At 43.5% G+C, this 12,800-nt stretch overlaps 3 protein-coding genes across 3 annotated transcripts in view; 2 read left to right on the top strand and 1 right to left on the bottom strand.

Moving 5' to 3' along the window:
- Pwn (calcium-binding EGF-like domain-containing protein pawn) overlaps window positions 1-3,574 on the top strand; it is a 19,533-nt gene extending 15,959 nt beyond the window's left edge. Inside the window, exon 16 of the transcript XR_013082823.1 lies at window positions 125-3,574. The gene's annotated coding sequence lies outside the window, so the exon portion shown is untranslated. The remainder of the gene's footprint in view (window positions 1-124) is intronic.
- On the bottom strand, window positions 305-12,686 carry LOC143357578 (protein N-terminal glutamine amidohydrolase). The gene is made up of 5 exons (XM_076794119.1): window positions 11,723-12,686; window positions 11,490-11,651; window positions 5,673-5,826; window positions 5,275-5,545; window positions 305-4,735 (listed from the first exon to the last, which is right to left on the bottom strand). The coding sequence occupies exons 1-5, from the start codon at window positions 11,827-11,829 to the stop codon at window positions 4,581-4,583; spliced, it is 849 nt and encodes a 282-aa protein (XP_076650234.1). The 5' UTR covers window positions 11,830-12,686; the 3' UTR covers window positions 305-4,580.
- LOC143357562 (isochorismatase domain-containing protein 2) lies at window positions 9,294-10,899 on the top strand. Its single transcript, XM_076794118.1, has 4 exons — window positions 9,294-9,899; window positions 10,190-10,333; window positions 10,410-10,595; window positions 10,655-10,899. Exons 1-4 carry the CDS (start codon window positions 9,777-9,779, stop codon window positions 10,799-10,801), a joined length of 600 nt encoding a protein of 199 aa, XP_076650233.1. The 5' UTR covers window positions 9,294-9,776; the 3' UTR covers window positions 10,802-10,899.
- Window positions 12,687-12,800: the final 114 nt, after the last annotated feature.

Genomic DNA, 12,800 nt, shown 5'->3' with positions numbered 1-12,800 from the left:
TCTCTCTTATAATAGGCGCTTTTAACTGCATTGAGCATTGCTATTTTTTAAATTCATATAGCTCACGATGCCAAGAAATGAATCTTGTTAACTTACATTCTTTGTGTTCTTTCTTTTCAATTAGAAAGTTTCACTTGAATGCACACTTTAGAATAACAGGATCCATCCTGTGGGTGCAGAGAAATCACTTATAAATGGCGTGCGACAAATGAAAACTTATGGGATGATCTGATACTAACCGAGGATCCTTGCCGCGTGGAGGATCGGAGGACAGCGTGCGACAAATTATTCGTAATTCACCATGTAACTTCTGTAATTGTACATTATATATTTTTGCAAATTGAATACAATATACATTTGAAAATTCATGCGCGTCACATGGTTCTCCCTTGAAACTCTCCGATGCCCAGATCGATGCCGACTATAATCGAACGGCGTCCGATCGGCCGCCGGAAATACTGTGCGCGTAATGAGCAAAAACGTTAAAACCACTTCGCTGCTGTTGTCTGGCAACTTCAACGGACATCGAGTACATCTCGTTTACGGGAACGAGAGCGGATCGATCGAGAAGATCTGCTTTTGTGCGGGAAAGCAAGTAACACGGTCGACGCTTGGCGATCGATGGATCGTCTCGCATTTCGGAGAACGCGCGCTTTTCGAAAAAGACGCTCTTCCGTTTCGAACACGGAAGCGTTCACCTTTCTCCGTTCATTCACTTTCATTTTAATCACATGTACACTCTGGTTCCCCATACGCGTCGCTCTTATGGCACCTGACCAAGGAAAAGGAAGAGAGAGGACCTTGGAGCACGTGACGATTCTTTTACACAGAGTTCTGCATAAGTACATTCATAAGTTTTCAAGCGGAGACGAACGGAGTGCATCCATTTATTATTACAATTAACTTTGTCGTAGACTCGAAAGACGAAATTCATAAATAGATCATTTTCCGCCGTTTCGCGTTATGTGTGTATATATTATATGTATACTCATATATATATATATATACATATTCTTTGTGAACATGCGGGAATCGTGATAAAAGATTTGTGATCCTCAGAGTCCTATCGTAAATGTATATCGCAGAATGAGAATGATAAGAAAATACGTCACCGAACGTCGACAAATATATATGTATATATAAAACATTGTATAATTCAACATCTCTCGGCTAAACTCTCTTACCGTATCGAAATTGATATAATTTATATATATATAATATATATATATAATTAAATATATCAATATAATAAATATGAAATATTGATAAATATATATGTATATATATAATAATCATCATCCTCGTGATAATGTCAATAACTTTTCTTCTGATATATTTAGCAATATCCTGAACGATAGAGAGATTAGGTCTTTCCTTTCACTGCTTTTCCTATCTCGTTCGGGAAGATATGAAACGCTTGAAAGATCGGTCCCGGGATTTTACCATACGATACGACGCAGGTGTGTTCCTGTGTGAATGCGACGAGGGTTCTTCCCATGCTCGATTTTTCGGTGACCAAATAAGTTTCCTCGCGGCGAGTGCATCGAGCGAGAGCACAGCTTTCCCTCCTTAGCGTCTCGCCACGGTTTATCGCTCCACGCCCACACCAATTCACGGAATCGTGCGTTCCAGGGCTTGAAACCGTTCCGAAAATAACCGTTTCGAACCGTTCTATACAGGTTCCGATTCGAACAGTCACAGACAACCATTGTTCGAAATGTTATGGAAAACCGAAAGTACCATTCCGTTCGTATTGTCGTTTCTAGAATTGATTCTTGTTTATCCTCTCCATTAAAGCTTACTTCGAGCCGGTCATTTATATTAAGGAACATTTATATTAAGCACAATTTCGAATATTGAATAACACAGTGAGTTTTCACGCTTTGTTAGAAATTCATAACATGTATGTCTCTTCTTCCGTATACGAATTTGTAAAAAATGTGCACAGTAATCTTCAGCTGCAACAGTGATGTCAATTTCGAGAAAGACTTGGAATCATTTCTGAGTTCTTCGCCATAGTAATGATTCTTTGAAACCATCTCAAGAATTAGAATCGATTTTAGAACAGTAGTCAAGCCCTGATCCAGATCAGACCGTCAAATGCTTGTCCACTTCCGTTCACCTCTGACGTAAAAATTGATTAATCTCAACTTCAATTACACGAACATTGCTCGCACGATTTTGTTTAAAGTACAGAAGCAACACGAGCATTTATCTGTTTCGGTCCAACCGCGCAATCGTCGTGTAATGGGAAACAGCCTCAGTCGCTCGACAAGGGCTCGCTTTTCACTCTGAAAGGGAAAACCGTGGTGACGCGTTGGCACCCGGGTCGAAGAGAAACGTATGTCGATGATAGAAGACAAAGAGAACTAGTGAAAGATACTGGAAGGCAAAGAGTGGACGAACTCTTAAACTATCGACGGGACCGACGGTTCTTCAATCGGTCGACGAACCGACGATCCGGTTGCGTTCGCTCGTCGGACAGCTTTCGGAAAATCATCGTCGCCGTGGCGGCTAAAGAGAGTCGAAGATCGCGTTAGCAGAGAGGCAAGAATAGCGACAGCTTTTTGTATCTCCAAGTTTTTCGTTGTTCGCACCCGGGATCCGGTGGATACACGCGTTCGTTGACTCGTTGAAGATGATCATTTCGATGTGGGCAATTGGTCGTGCGGGGTCCTTTAATACGGGCCCTGGATTTCTCGCGTTGCACCTGACAACGGTGGGAATACCGACTATTCAACCTCGATTTCAACAATTCTAGAGGATAATATACAAGTCCCTAAAGATGTCTGGAAAATATCAGCCACCGGTACTTGATTGTTTGAAAGATATTCGTGGTTCAAGTTACTTAGTCCCAGAAGAATGCTTTTAATTGTTTATATTTTTGGAATTATCGATCAGCTGCGGCTAACATTTTGCATACATCACGAGGGACCTGTGTGGTACCGCTCTGCAAAATTTTGATGAAATCGAAATAGCACAGACGGAGTTCCAGCCTTGTGAGTTCCGACGCGACGCGACGTTACGGAGGGTCGACGAGCGAACGCACGGTCGTTAAGCATCGGTTTCCGTAGTATACAAACAGTAGACAAGTATAGCTTGTAGGTATTCAAAGTAGAAAGTGTAAAGTATCACAAGAATTACAATAATCGTAATAATGTTACGTTATCCTCGGAAAGATCAAGTTCCTTGCCGTTAACGTTTTGCTATCGATTGCACAGTAACGGTTTAAGCGCTTTTCAGTCGCGCCTGTGTCGGAGGACGCGCTCTTCTATACGGTATTACAACGTGTGACACATGTAGTATCGTCGAGGAGAAAGGCTTTTCTTCTTGTTTGGCCCTCCTCGGTGAGTTTCGGAGCAGTTTCGCCCGTTAAATACAATCAGTCTTTAGACACAATAACGATAACGATACAATATACCATCGATAGAGCAAAGCCATGACAAAGATTCTCACTCGCGAACGTCGACGTGTATGCGCGCGCGTACGTTATGCATGTTATGTATGTTATGCACGGAGACGAGGACACTTATATGAACAGCGACTCGAAACTCGACATACGGTCGATCGCCGACGCTTCGCAAAAAAGACTTTTAACCGTTCACGGTCTCGACCGTTTTTGCCATTTTGTTCCAGCCGGTCCATTTTTACTTGACCGCTTTCTCGAACACGTGCAGTTTCGCTGTGTTTGAATCGTTCATGCGCACGAAATAGGATCATATTCGAATCGTTACATATTAGAACCTATAATTTATGTGTGATATCGTTTCAAAGATTCTCTGACATGCGACGCTTCATATTTTCTTCAAACGTTTTCGCACATTCTGCTAATGCTTTCACTGTTCACTGTTTCACAGTTTGTAGTGTGGAGACCGTTCTCGAGGATCGTCAACGCTGATTGATAAATGCGCGAAATTTTTCCCGGTAGAGTTCAGTTTGACACGAGACCAGCTGGAACGAAATTTCGAGCAACACTCGAATTCGGACCGTAAAGGGTTCGCCGAGAGGAAACGAGGAGGTGTCAGCATAGCCTGGAAGTATAACGAGCAAATACTTATGGCGAAGACTTTCGTCGGGGAGAGAAAAGGCAGCGCAGATCACGATTATTAGCCGCGGCACTTGTTGGCCGCGATTATCGACACAGACGACACACGATCCTATTTTACTTTGCTTCTCCACCGGTTAACGAACATTTTGATTTCGATTTCGCGAAAGTTGTAAGCGCGTCGCTCTGGAACCGCGCAAATCGATTCTTGGATTTCTCTCTCTCTCTCTCTCTCTCTCTCTCTCTCTCTCTCTCTCTCTCTCTCTCTCTCTCTCTCGTGGGAACAAGATGCAAGGGGGGATGCGAATCGAAAAATTGCGATTCGGTTCCAGTATTTCCGCGCGGAGACGCGTCTGCGATTTTCGCCAAGCAACGATCGTTATCAGCGAATTGATTTGACCGAATTTCTCAGCCCGCAAAAACAATAGTGCATGCACCTACCAATTCCCTTAGGCCATACGACTGATTTTGACGATGGAGATGTCGAAGCGAACGATCGTTACCCTGCGGAAACTTCCCTATAGCGATGAGTAGCTTAAGTCGGCTTCGCTTGCGGCGGAGGCGCACGTGGTGCCGTTCCGATCGCGATCGGCCTGTGGTACCGGTCGAAGAATTGCTCTAATGTCAACACGATTCCGAGACCGGTCCCTGGATCGGTGTTAATAAAGGAATCCAAGTTGTTCTTGCACGCTGGAAGTGTGGCAGAACAAAAAAAGAAAACAGTTTCGTGAGAATCTGACTTGCTTCAGAGATATGGTAAACTGCTGTTAGAACCAAGATAGTCCAGGCACGGGCACAGATTGCCCCTCGGAGCTCTGGCTCCGTCGGGAGTGCCGAAGCCACGCCCACTTGGGCTCTGGCTCCGCCCAGAGCAACAGACCTCCGCCTACTTGGAGCACTGGAGAGCAAGGTACGGTTGGGAACTTGGGATTTGACACAGAGGCAGCACAGAAATATGTAAATTAGGCACTCCTTTGCCTGATCACTCGGCAGTCAATACGAGTGGTTTATAATTTTTGGTAAATCGGGGACTGAGTGTTTAGGGGCAGTTTGGTACAACCCACGTGTCAATTGCCAAGCTCTCGATACTTCGTAGAAAGCAATCAAAGGGTAATTAAAAATTGGAAGAAATAATAATTTTGCTCAACCGGAGAGAACGCTTGGAGCCACCGTGCGCTACCTGAGGGCAATCTGTGGTGCCATGCCTGTCCCAGGGGCCATGAACGTACTTGGTGTAGAGATCGGCGGGTAATCCGGCGGCGTCTTGATCCATGTGCCGTCCTCGCGTTTCATGTGATGCCGATCGGACGCGAACTCTCGCAAAAACACGCTGGCTGGCACCACCCTGAACCTCCTGTGATGCTCCGGCTGCACCACGTCGTCCGACCTGTACGTTTCCATCGCGTATTTCCAGAAATGCGTCGGAAACGGCAACGCGCTATCTAAATCGTACACAACCGCCCTTTCGTCGGGTGCGTAGATAAGGATTACGTGGTAGTCCTACGCATACAACAGACAAACACGTTGTTTCCCCTACCAAAAAAAAACATAGGAGAAGCTCGAATCGAAAAGTTGCCAGCTTCTCCCGGAGTGTGTCTGTTAACATTTTTTTAGCGATCAAACTGACCCAAATCACGAGCTTATCCTCGTCCTTCCCGGCCCGTTGCCGCCAAAGTGGAACGCTACGCCAGGGGTTGCTCACGAACGCGACATAGCAATGCTGTAATTCCGATCCGTGCCTCGTCGCTACGTCCTGACACAGCTTCCATACATTCTCCTCGCTAAAATGACACACGAGATTCTTGCTCAGCAGGCCCAGGAACGAGTAGGTTTAATCTGTTAACTGGGACGAGGTCGCTTCGCTGTTTCTGCCCCTCATTCTACTCCCTCTTCATTCGTGTCCCGAATTATGGTACACGTGGATCATCCTTGGCGTGTTCTTTTCAGACTTCATTCAACTCTACGCGGTCTATAGTATTGTATAACAACATTGGTAGGTTTCTAAATTGTATCGATATTTCGCAAAGGTGGTGCCGTTGCGTTTAATAAGACATTCTAACACTGGAGACAAGCAGCGAAACAAATGTTGGTAGTGACAATATTCAAAGAATTTAACAGCTTCAATATATTAATCCCAGCTTATTCAACATTGACCGTTTGGTTCCTGTTTGTTATAATGATGCAAATCTGCAGTCGACTGATTAAAAATCTTATCCTCGTTAACAGCTGATAATCGGACAATTTTCCGCAAATCAGTACCATAATAAGGGGCAGAGGATTCTCAATGTACCAATCGACAATTTCCAGTCAGAGATCGGTTTAAACGCAAAAACGAAAGGATGCATGAGCGATGAGAGAATGACTGCAACGGCATGAGCGATGAATGACTACACCGACGAAGAACGATCCTCGAAGAAGCAGAGATACATGAGGAGTCTTCATCCCGGTGTTCTCTACGTATCGGAAACGCCGGTGTGAAAGAGCGAGCCTAGCGGTGAACGTTGATGAACATAGGTGAAACGAATATGCAAGCGAGCGTGCGAAATGACGTTTGCACGAAGCGTGGCATGGAAATATTGTTGTGCACGGATGATCGGTGACACGCACGGCGAAACGAGTATGCCGAAAGCTTTTGCTCGGAACGACGGATGTTAATGAGGGGCCTGGATAACGGTGACGAGGTGATTAATCCCTTGCCGTGTTGCGTTGTATCGGGAAACGAACAATTCAAGCACAATCTGTCGAGAAAGCATGCTAGTTCTTTCTTTGAAGATGAAAGAAAATTCTGTTCTTTCGCTGTCAATTCGAAGAAAAATTATCCAGTTGTCAGAAACAGAAGTTAAATGTGCATTCCCTCTTTGAATAATTTTAATGGAAAATCTCTTTGAATATCTTTACAGGTTTCTACTTGATCAAGTAATTTTTTGTCATAAATGCATCAAATTCGCAATCTAATTATCAATCCTCGTTATCTTTGCTACGAATGTTTGCACAATGGATACGAATTTTCTTTTTCTTCTAGAAAGTGATTCAAGAGAAAGAGGTTGCCGTAGGTGCGAAGAAAATCGCAGGGCAAGGGCTCGAGGCATAGTTAGTTAGCCGGCAAGTGTTGGTTGATGTGTGCGCGTTCGTGACGCGCGAAAATAATCCAGTTGCACAGTGCATGCATTATTAATCGAACGAGCCCCGTACGAACGACCGTGCGTTCTCGTCGCAACGATGATAGCAGCGGTTTCACATTGTCCGGTTGACAAATGTTGGTCGATTAAAGTCCGGTATGGTGATCCAGTTTCCTATTTTGCTAATTGCGTGTATAATCGAGCGGCGTTAAAATTGCGCAGCAAAAATAACAATGGAAAATGTCCGGAAACTGGTATCATACTAGACGGTGATCAAGCAATGTTTGTCGATTGAAAGGGGAAAATAGGATATGTACAAATAGAAAATGCTGTAATAGGGAGTGAAAAATCGAGAATTATAACAGGCAGAGAACGGGGTACGATTGTGTCGGAACTGCGATAAACGATCAGAGTGACGACGAAGAAATACATTGTATTCCTTTATAATGAAAGTGTTTGCATTGAAGCTGCGAGCAGAGCGACGATTACTAGATGATTATTACTTTCTCTTTGCTATTATTGTTGTTTTTATTATTGATTCGTGAGCTTGTTGACGATACACGCATAGAAATAGAAAGGGTACTGTTCTTCCGTATAAGCTTCGCAGTTTGTTTAGAGCATCGATTAATTAACCAAAGGAGCGCTATAGTTCTCTCTGGTATTTTCCGACGCGGGTAGAGCCGCTACGCAATTTTCAACCGAACTAGGCACTCGAACGACTAACAAGCGAATGAAATGATTGTTACTGCTACGGTGTAAACCTATGTTCACACTGAAACAACATCGAGAAATTTTCGGTCGCTTTACCGAATAAACGAAAAAGAAAGCGACGAAAAGTTGCTCGATGTTGCGCCAGTGTGGACGCAGCTTCAGTTTTTCAAAGAAAGGTGTTTCGGAGCATCGTTTATCGCGGCTGCGGCGACACAAAGGTGTCCCCGTTCGCGCGGGACATTTGAAAGCCGAGCAGAGGAGAAACGGTGCACGGTGATTCGCAGGTATTTCATACCGTTCCAAAGATGGCGGCAGCATATCGCACTGCCGTCTCTCTAGCACTGCAGCAACGCGTATCGATCCGTCAACGGGTATGGATACCCGCAGTACGACACGCGCTTTATTTGCTCGAATCGATACGTGATTTGCTGAGTGTCTAGACTGGCGGGTGTCTGATAGGGTAAGTGGTCGATCAGGTCTCGCCGGTTGATGACACTTACCAGTAGCAACTCGTGTACACGCACTCGGCGGCTTTCGGAAAGAGCTGGACCAGCGGCTTCGTGTGGCCGGCCTCGCGAGGCTCCACGGCCATTCTTTGTTTACAAACTCTCCGGTACTCGCTTACGAAACCACACGGGGAGAAACCCGCACGAGATCCTCTATGGGTCCTTTGGTTAACCCTTTTGGTTTTCGCGGTGAAGAAGCAAAAACACGGGAGATCTTTATTGGATCTTTCTCTACCTCTCTCTCTCTCGCTCTGTCTCTGACTCGGATGTCGTTAGAGCGATTCTTCAGCCGGTGAACCGCACGCGAACATCGTCACCCGATAGACGTGGACGTTCTCAGTCGGATATCTCAGCTTGGCGGAGTTGTATCGCGAACCCGTACATCCGACCAGTCGAAACAGCATTGTTTGACTGCGAGCTGCCCGCCGCTCTATGTCGCCTGCCTTGTCTCTGTCTCTGCCTGCTGCTGCTGCTGCTGCCGCCGCCGCCGTTACCTCCACGTCCGAGTACACTCTAGCACCTGGGACGCTGCGGCAACACGCACGCGCCAAACCAGTCGATTCAAATCACTCGACTCGCAGAACGGAAAACTTCGGAAAACTCGGTGACGCGAGAGTCCACACACGAGAGTCCTCTAAGAATGATAGTCCCAATTCATCATTCGAGTGCCGATCTCTATGCGAAATAAAAATTGTCCGCATCCGTTGCAAGAGACAGGAACCAAGTAGAAATTCCCTTCTTCCTCTAATGACTTCAAAAACCTAGAAACAATTCGCATTTTTAAGTTCCTTTAGTCTTCCTATTCTATTAAATTGCACCTACTCGTTTTTGTCATAAATTTTGACTATATTACAGTTATTGGACGCCTAGAGGTTGTCTAGCATTCAAAAATTCCGCAGATTTAAAAATAACAAACCGTAGTACTTCTACGAACATGTAGACTATTTTCTGGTAACTTTCCCCAATTCATCTGAAATGATCTTGCCTAAAACACGACGATTCTGTTTAACAGGCCCTCGCGCAACGGATACATGGCTTTTCGTAGAGCCTCGGCAAGTATATAGTGATGGTTGTCTCTCGCCCTAAATAAACAAACAATTATTGCGTACCCTTACACGGTCAATTATGTCGCTCGCTCGTCGAGCGGGGACGTGTCGCAAAATCGATTAAGTGTAACACATATATCTAAAGTTAGTAAAGCCACGACTGACCGTGAACTTTGAGTATCGCAGAAATATATCACGTGCGTCACAACACGAGAGCCAGTTAGCTGTTAGGGTGGAAATTCGTGGCCGTTGCGCCGGTGACCTCGAAGGGATCCGTGTACCTGCCTGTTCCAACCGGTGGTTTCGTGTTTGAACGTAATTTTCGCGAATTCGGCCAGGCAAAATAGCAATGAACGCCGCGAAAGCGATCCTCAAACAGAGGAAGACCGCCCTGCTGATATGCGACGTACAGGAAAAGTTCGCCAAGGCTATGTTCGAGTTCGACAAGATCACGCAGAACTCCGCGAAACTGGTAAATATGGAAAATCCAGTAACGCGTGCACGGTTCTGCACGACTCGATGGAATTCAGACCTTCGTTAGCTGCTAAATATACTTAACGCTGAAGGTTACCTAACAAGTCCGTACACATGGGACCGTAATTTTTGCAATTAAACCACGAGTCTTTGACGTTTACCAGAAATATGGCTCGTGTATCAACTACTTCGCATCCTTCAATTAAAATTTTAAGGATAGGCATCCAGTGTACTTTATATTCGTTTTAATACCATCTCTGTATAGGTTAATGTTTGCATTATGTGTAGATAAACGCTTTGAAGGTACTGGAGGTCCCTATGTTGGTCTCTGAACAGAATCCTAAGTCTTTGGGGAAGACCATTCCCGAATTAGATATTTCCTGCGCCAAAGGACCTTTCGCAAAGACTAACTTTAGCATGTGCATACCAGAAGTGAGTAAACATAGTATAAAAATTGTGTACTTATTATTATAGCCTCTGTATATTTTTTTTTACTGTGACCTTGTAGATAAATAAAGAGCTAGCCACACTATGCTGCGGTGAGAAGCCGGAGGCAATTATCCTGATAGGTCTGGAGACCCATGTGTGCATAGAGAATACAGCGATAGACCTCAGACAGAGCGGATACGAGGTTCACACTGTTGCTGACTGTTGCACATCGCGTACCCAAGAGGATAGGTTGTTAGCTCTAGAGGTAATTGAACAATTGCCATAATCCTAAACAATGGAGACTGAATTCCTAATGTTTTACAGAGGATGCGAGGAATAGGATGCCACATAACTACCTCAGAAAATGTTATCTTCAAACTGCTGGGAAGTGCGGATCACAAGGAGTTCAAAAACATACAACGCTTGGTGAAGACACCGACACTGTACACAGGCCTTGTCCCGAAACTGTGAACCACCAATAGTAAATATTTTATTGTACTATACTTGGCTCTCGAGGTCCATATTTTTATAGAAGCTGTACACAATAATTAAGCATCGCATAAAGTATAGTTTTCTAGCAGTTTTTTTTTATTAAAATAGTAATACTCTGTTGGTAAAGCTATGAGCACACAAACAAACCAGATCTGACAACTCAGTTCTTCCCCGTAGAACCAAAGCCTCCTTCTCCCCTTTCTGTGTTATCTAAAGTCTCCATTTCCTGCAGTTCAGGGTAGACAATTTTTTCGCAAATCAATTGCGCTACACGGTCCCCTGGCGAAATCTTAAAGTCCTCATCGCTAAGGTTAAATAACACAACCCCCACGTTTCCCCTGCATTAAAAAAAAAAAGAAAAAATTTTAATATGATTGATGCCAGAGTTGGGCAAACGTTATATCGAATAAACCCATTTATTCGTTATTCACAAATAAATCGGTTTATTCGTTATTTTCTTATTCGTGTACAAAATTATTCGTCATACGCGAATAACGATTGAATTCGAATAGTACCTAACTCTGATTGCTACTAAACTATAGTTGCACACGTGCACAAGCATCCTTCCAGATCACGTTCTTTCAACTCTTCCATGCAACAATTGCTTACCACGTTGCAAAGTGGCGAATTCCCACAGAAAATTGCAATGATTTGTTGAAGGACTTACCGGTAATCAGCATCGATTACACCGGCGCCAACGTCGATGCTGTTTTTCCACGCAAGACCGGATCGTGGTGCGATTCTGCCATAAGTGCCATCAGGAACTTCGATTTGTAAGTCCGTTTTGACTAATTCTTTGCTACGAGCTGGCACTGTGTATTCGTACGCACTGAAAAAAGAAAGAAATTGTTAGAGCAACCGTCCGCACTACCGGCTTTTGAATTTAACCTATGTATTTACCTTCTCAAGTCGTAACCGGCAGCATACTTCGATCCTTTCATAGGAGCATAAGCTTTATCAGTCAGCTTTGCGAACTTCAGTACAGTTGCACTGTTCATTGTCGGCATCTTGATGTTTTTCAACGTTTTCACGTGGCTATCACCGACTGACTGTTAGGAACACCGGCAACGGTCTTTCTCGTATTTGGGTTTTTTTTGCCCGCGCTTTGTTAGCAGGAAGTGGTACATAAGTCAGTTGAACAATTGTAATTTTTTAGTAAATTGTAAATTGTAATTGTATCTTTGCGAAAAGTCGATTATTGCCGTGTATATTTATAATTTACTATGCGAGAAATAACGTTTTACTGAGCAATGCGAACGCAAGGATATATTTTAACATCCGGTCCGCGAAATTTGAATGGCTTTACTTTACGTTTTTATATAATGTCAATATTTAGGAATATTTTTGTAGATTATTGTAAATGTTATAGCTTCGATGTCATTTGTTATTCACGTATATGTTGTATGGGTTCTGGAAATTGAATGGATACTGTTGCGAGAAGCTGGAAACACATAAAAATTCCTTTTTTCCATCTTCAATAGTTTTAACCCTTTCGGTACAAGCTCGCTATACGAGGTGCCACTCCAAAAATGCACACATAGCGCGTGGTCATTTCTCTTTTGTATGAAGATTTTCCTAAGCGTTAAATAAGACCTGTGCTTAATGAAACATTGTTTCTTCTAACAAGTGTCGTTTACAGTTTTAATATTAAAAAACATTTATATGAAATTCTATTAATTATATAATAAAATAGAATGGGTGCTGGATATATCCGGCGCTCGTACCGAAAGGGTACGAGTCAACTTTAACAAGTTGAAACACGAACATGAACACTTTTAATCTTTCTACTGTCTCTACATCTATTAATTTTTGTTATAAATTTGTTATACAATTTGCAGTTTCAAATATAGTACCTTGTTATGATCAACACAAATTCCTAGCCAACACTTGTTTAATTAACGTCTCGTACGTAACTAAAATTAATTAATAATATAGGTTTTCCGTTAATACCAGTTTTGTTAGAACAAGGTACATGATA

The sequence above is a fragment of the Halictus rubicundus genome, chromosome 1, assembly GCF_050948215.1.
Source record: "Halictus rubicundus isolate RS-2024b chromosome 1, iyHalRubi1_principal, whole genome shotgun sequence".
Lineage (NCBI taxonomy): Eukaryota > Metazoa > Arthropoda > Insecta > Hymenoptera > Halictidae > Halictus > Halictus rubicundus.
This window is presented reverse-complemented; position numbering and strand designations above follow the sequence as displayed.

What these genes read in the sequence shown, in the direction of transcription:
- LOC143357578 (XM_076794119.1), bottom strand. Translation starts at nt 11,829, where the DNA reads ATGCCGACAATGAACAGTGCAACTGTACTGAAGTTCGCAAAGCTGACT. An exon ending in GTAATCGATGCTGATTACCG is followed by an intron (nt 5,827 to 11,489) that starts GTAAGTCCTTCA and finishes GTGTCATTTTAG; the next exon opens with CGAGGAGAATGTATGGAAGC. An exon ending in AGGATAAGCTCGTGATTTGG is followed by an intron (nt 5,546 to 5,672) that starts GTCAGTTTGATC and finishes TTGTATGCGTAG; the next exon opens with GACTACCACGTAATCCTTAT.
- LOC143357562 (XM_076794118.1), top strand. Translation starts at nt 9,777, where the DNA reads ATGAACGCCGCGAAAGCGATCCTCAAACAGAGGAAGACCGCCCTGCTG. An exon ending in CGCAGAACTCCGCGAAACTG is followed by an intron (nt 9,900 to 10,189) that starts GTAAATATGGAA and finishes CATTATGTGTAG; the next exon opens with ATAAACGCTTTGAAGGTACT. An exon ending in TTAGCATGTGCATACCAGAA is followed by an intron (nt 10,334 to 10,409) that starts GTGAGTAAACAT and finishes GTGACCTTGTAG; the next exon opens with ATAAATAAAGAGCTAGCCAC.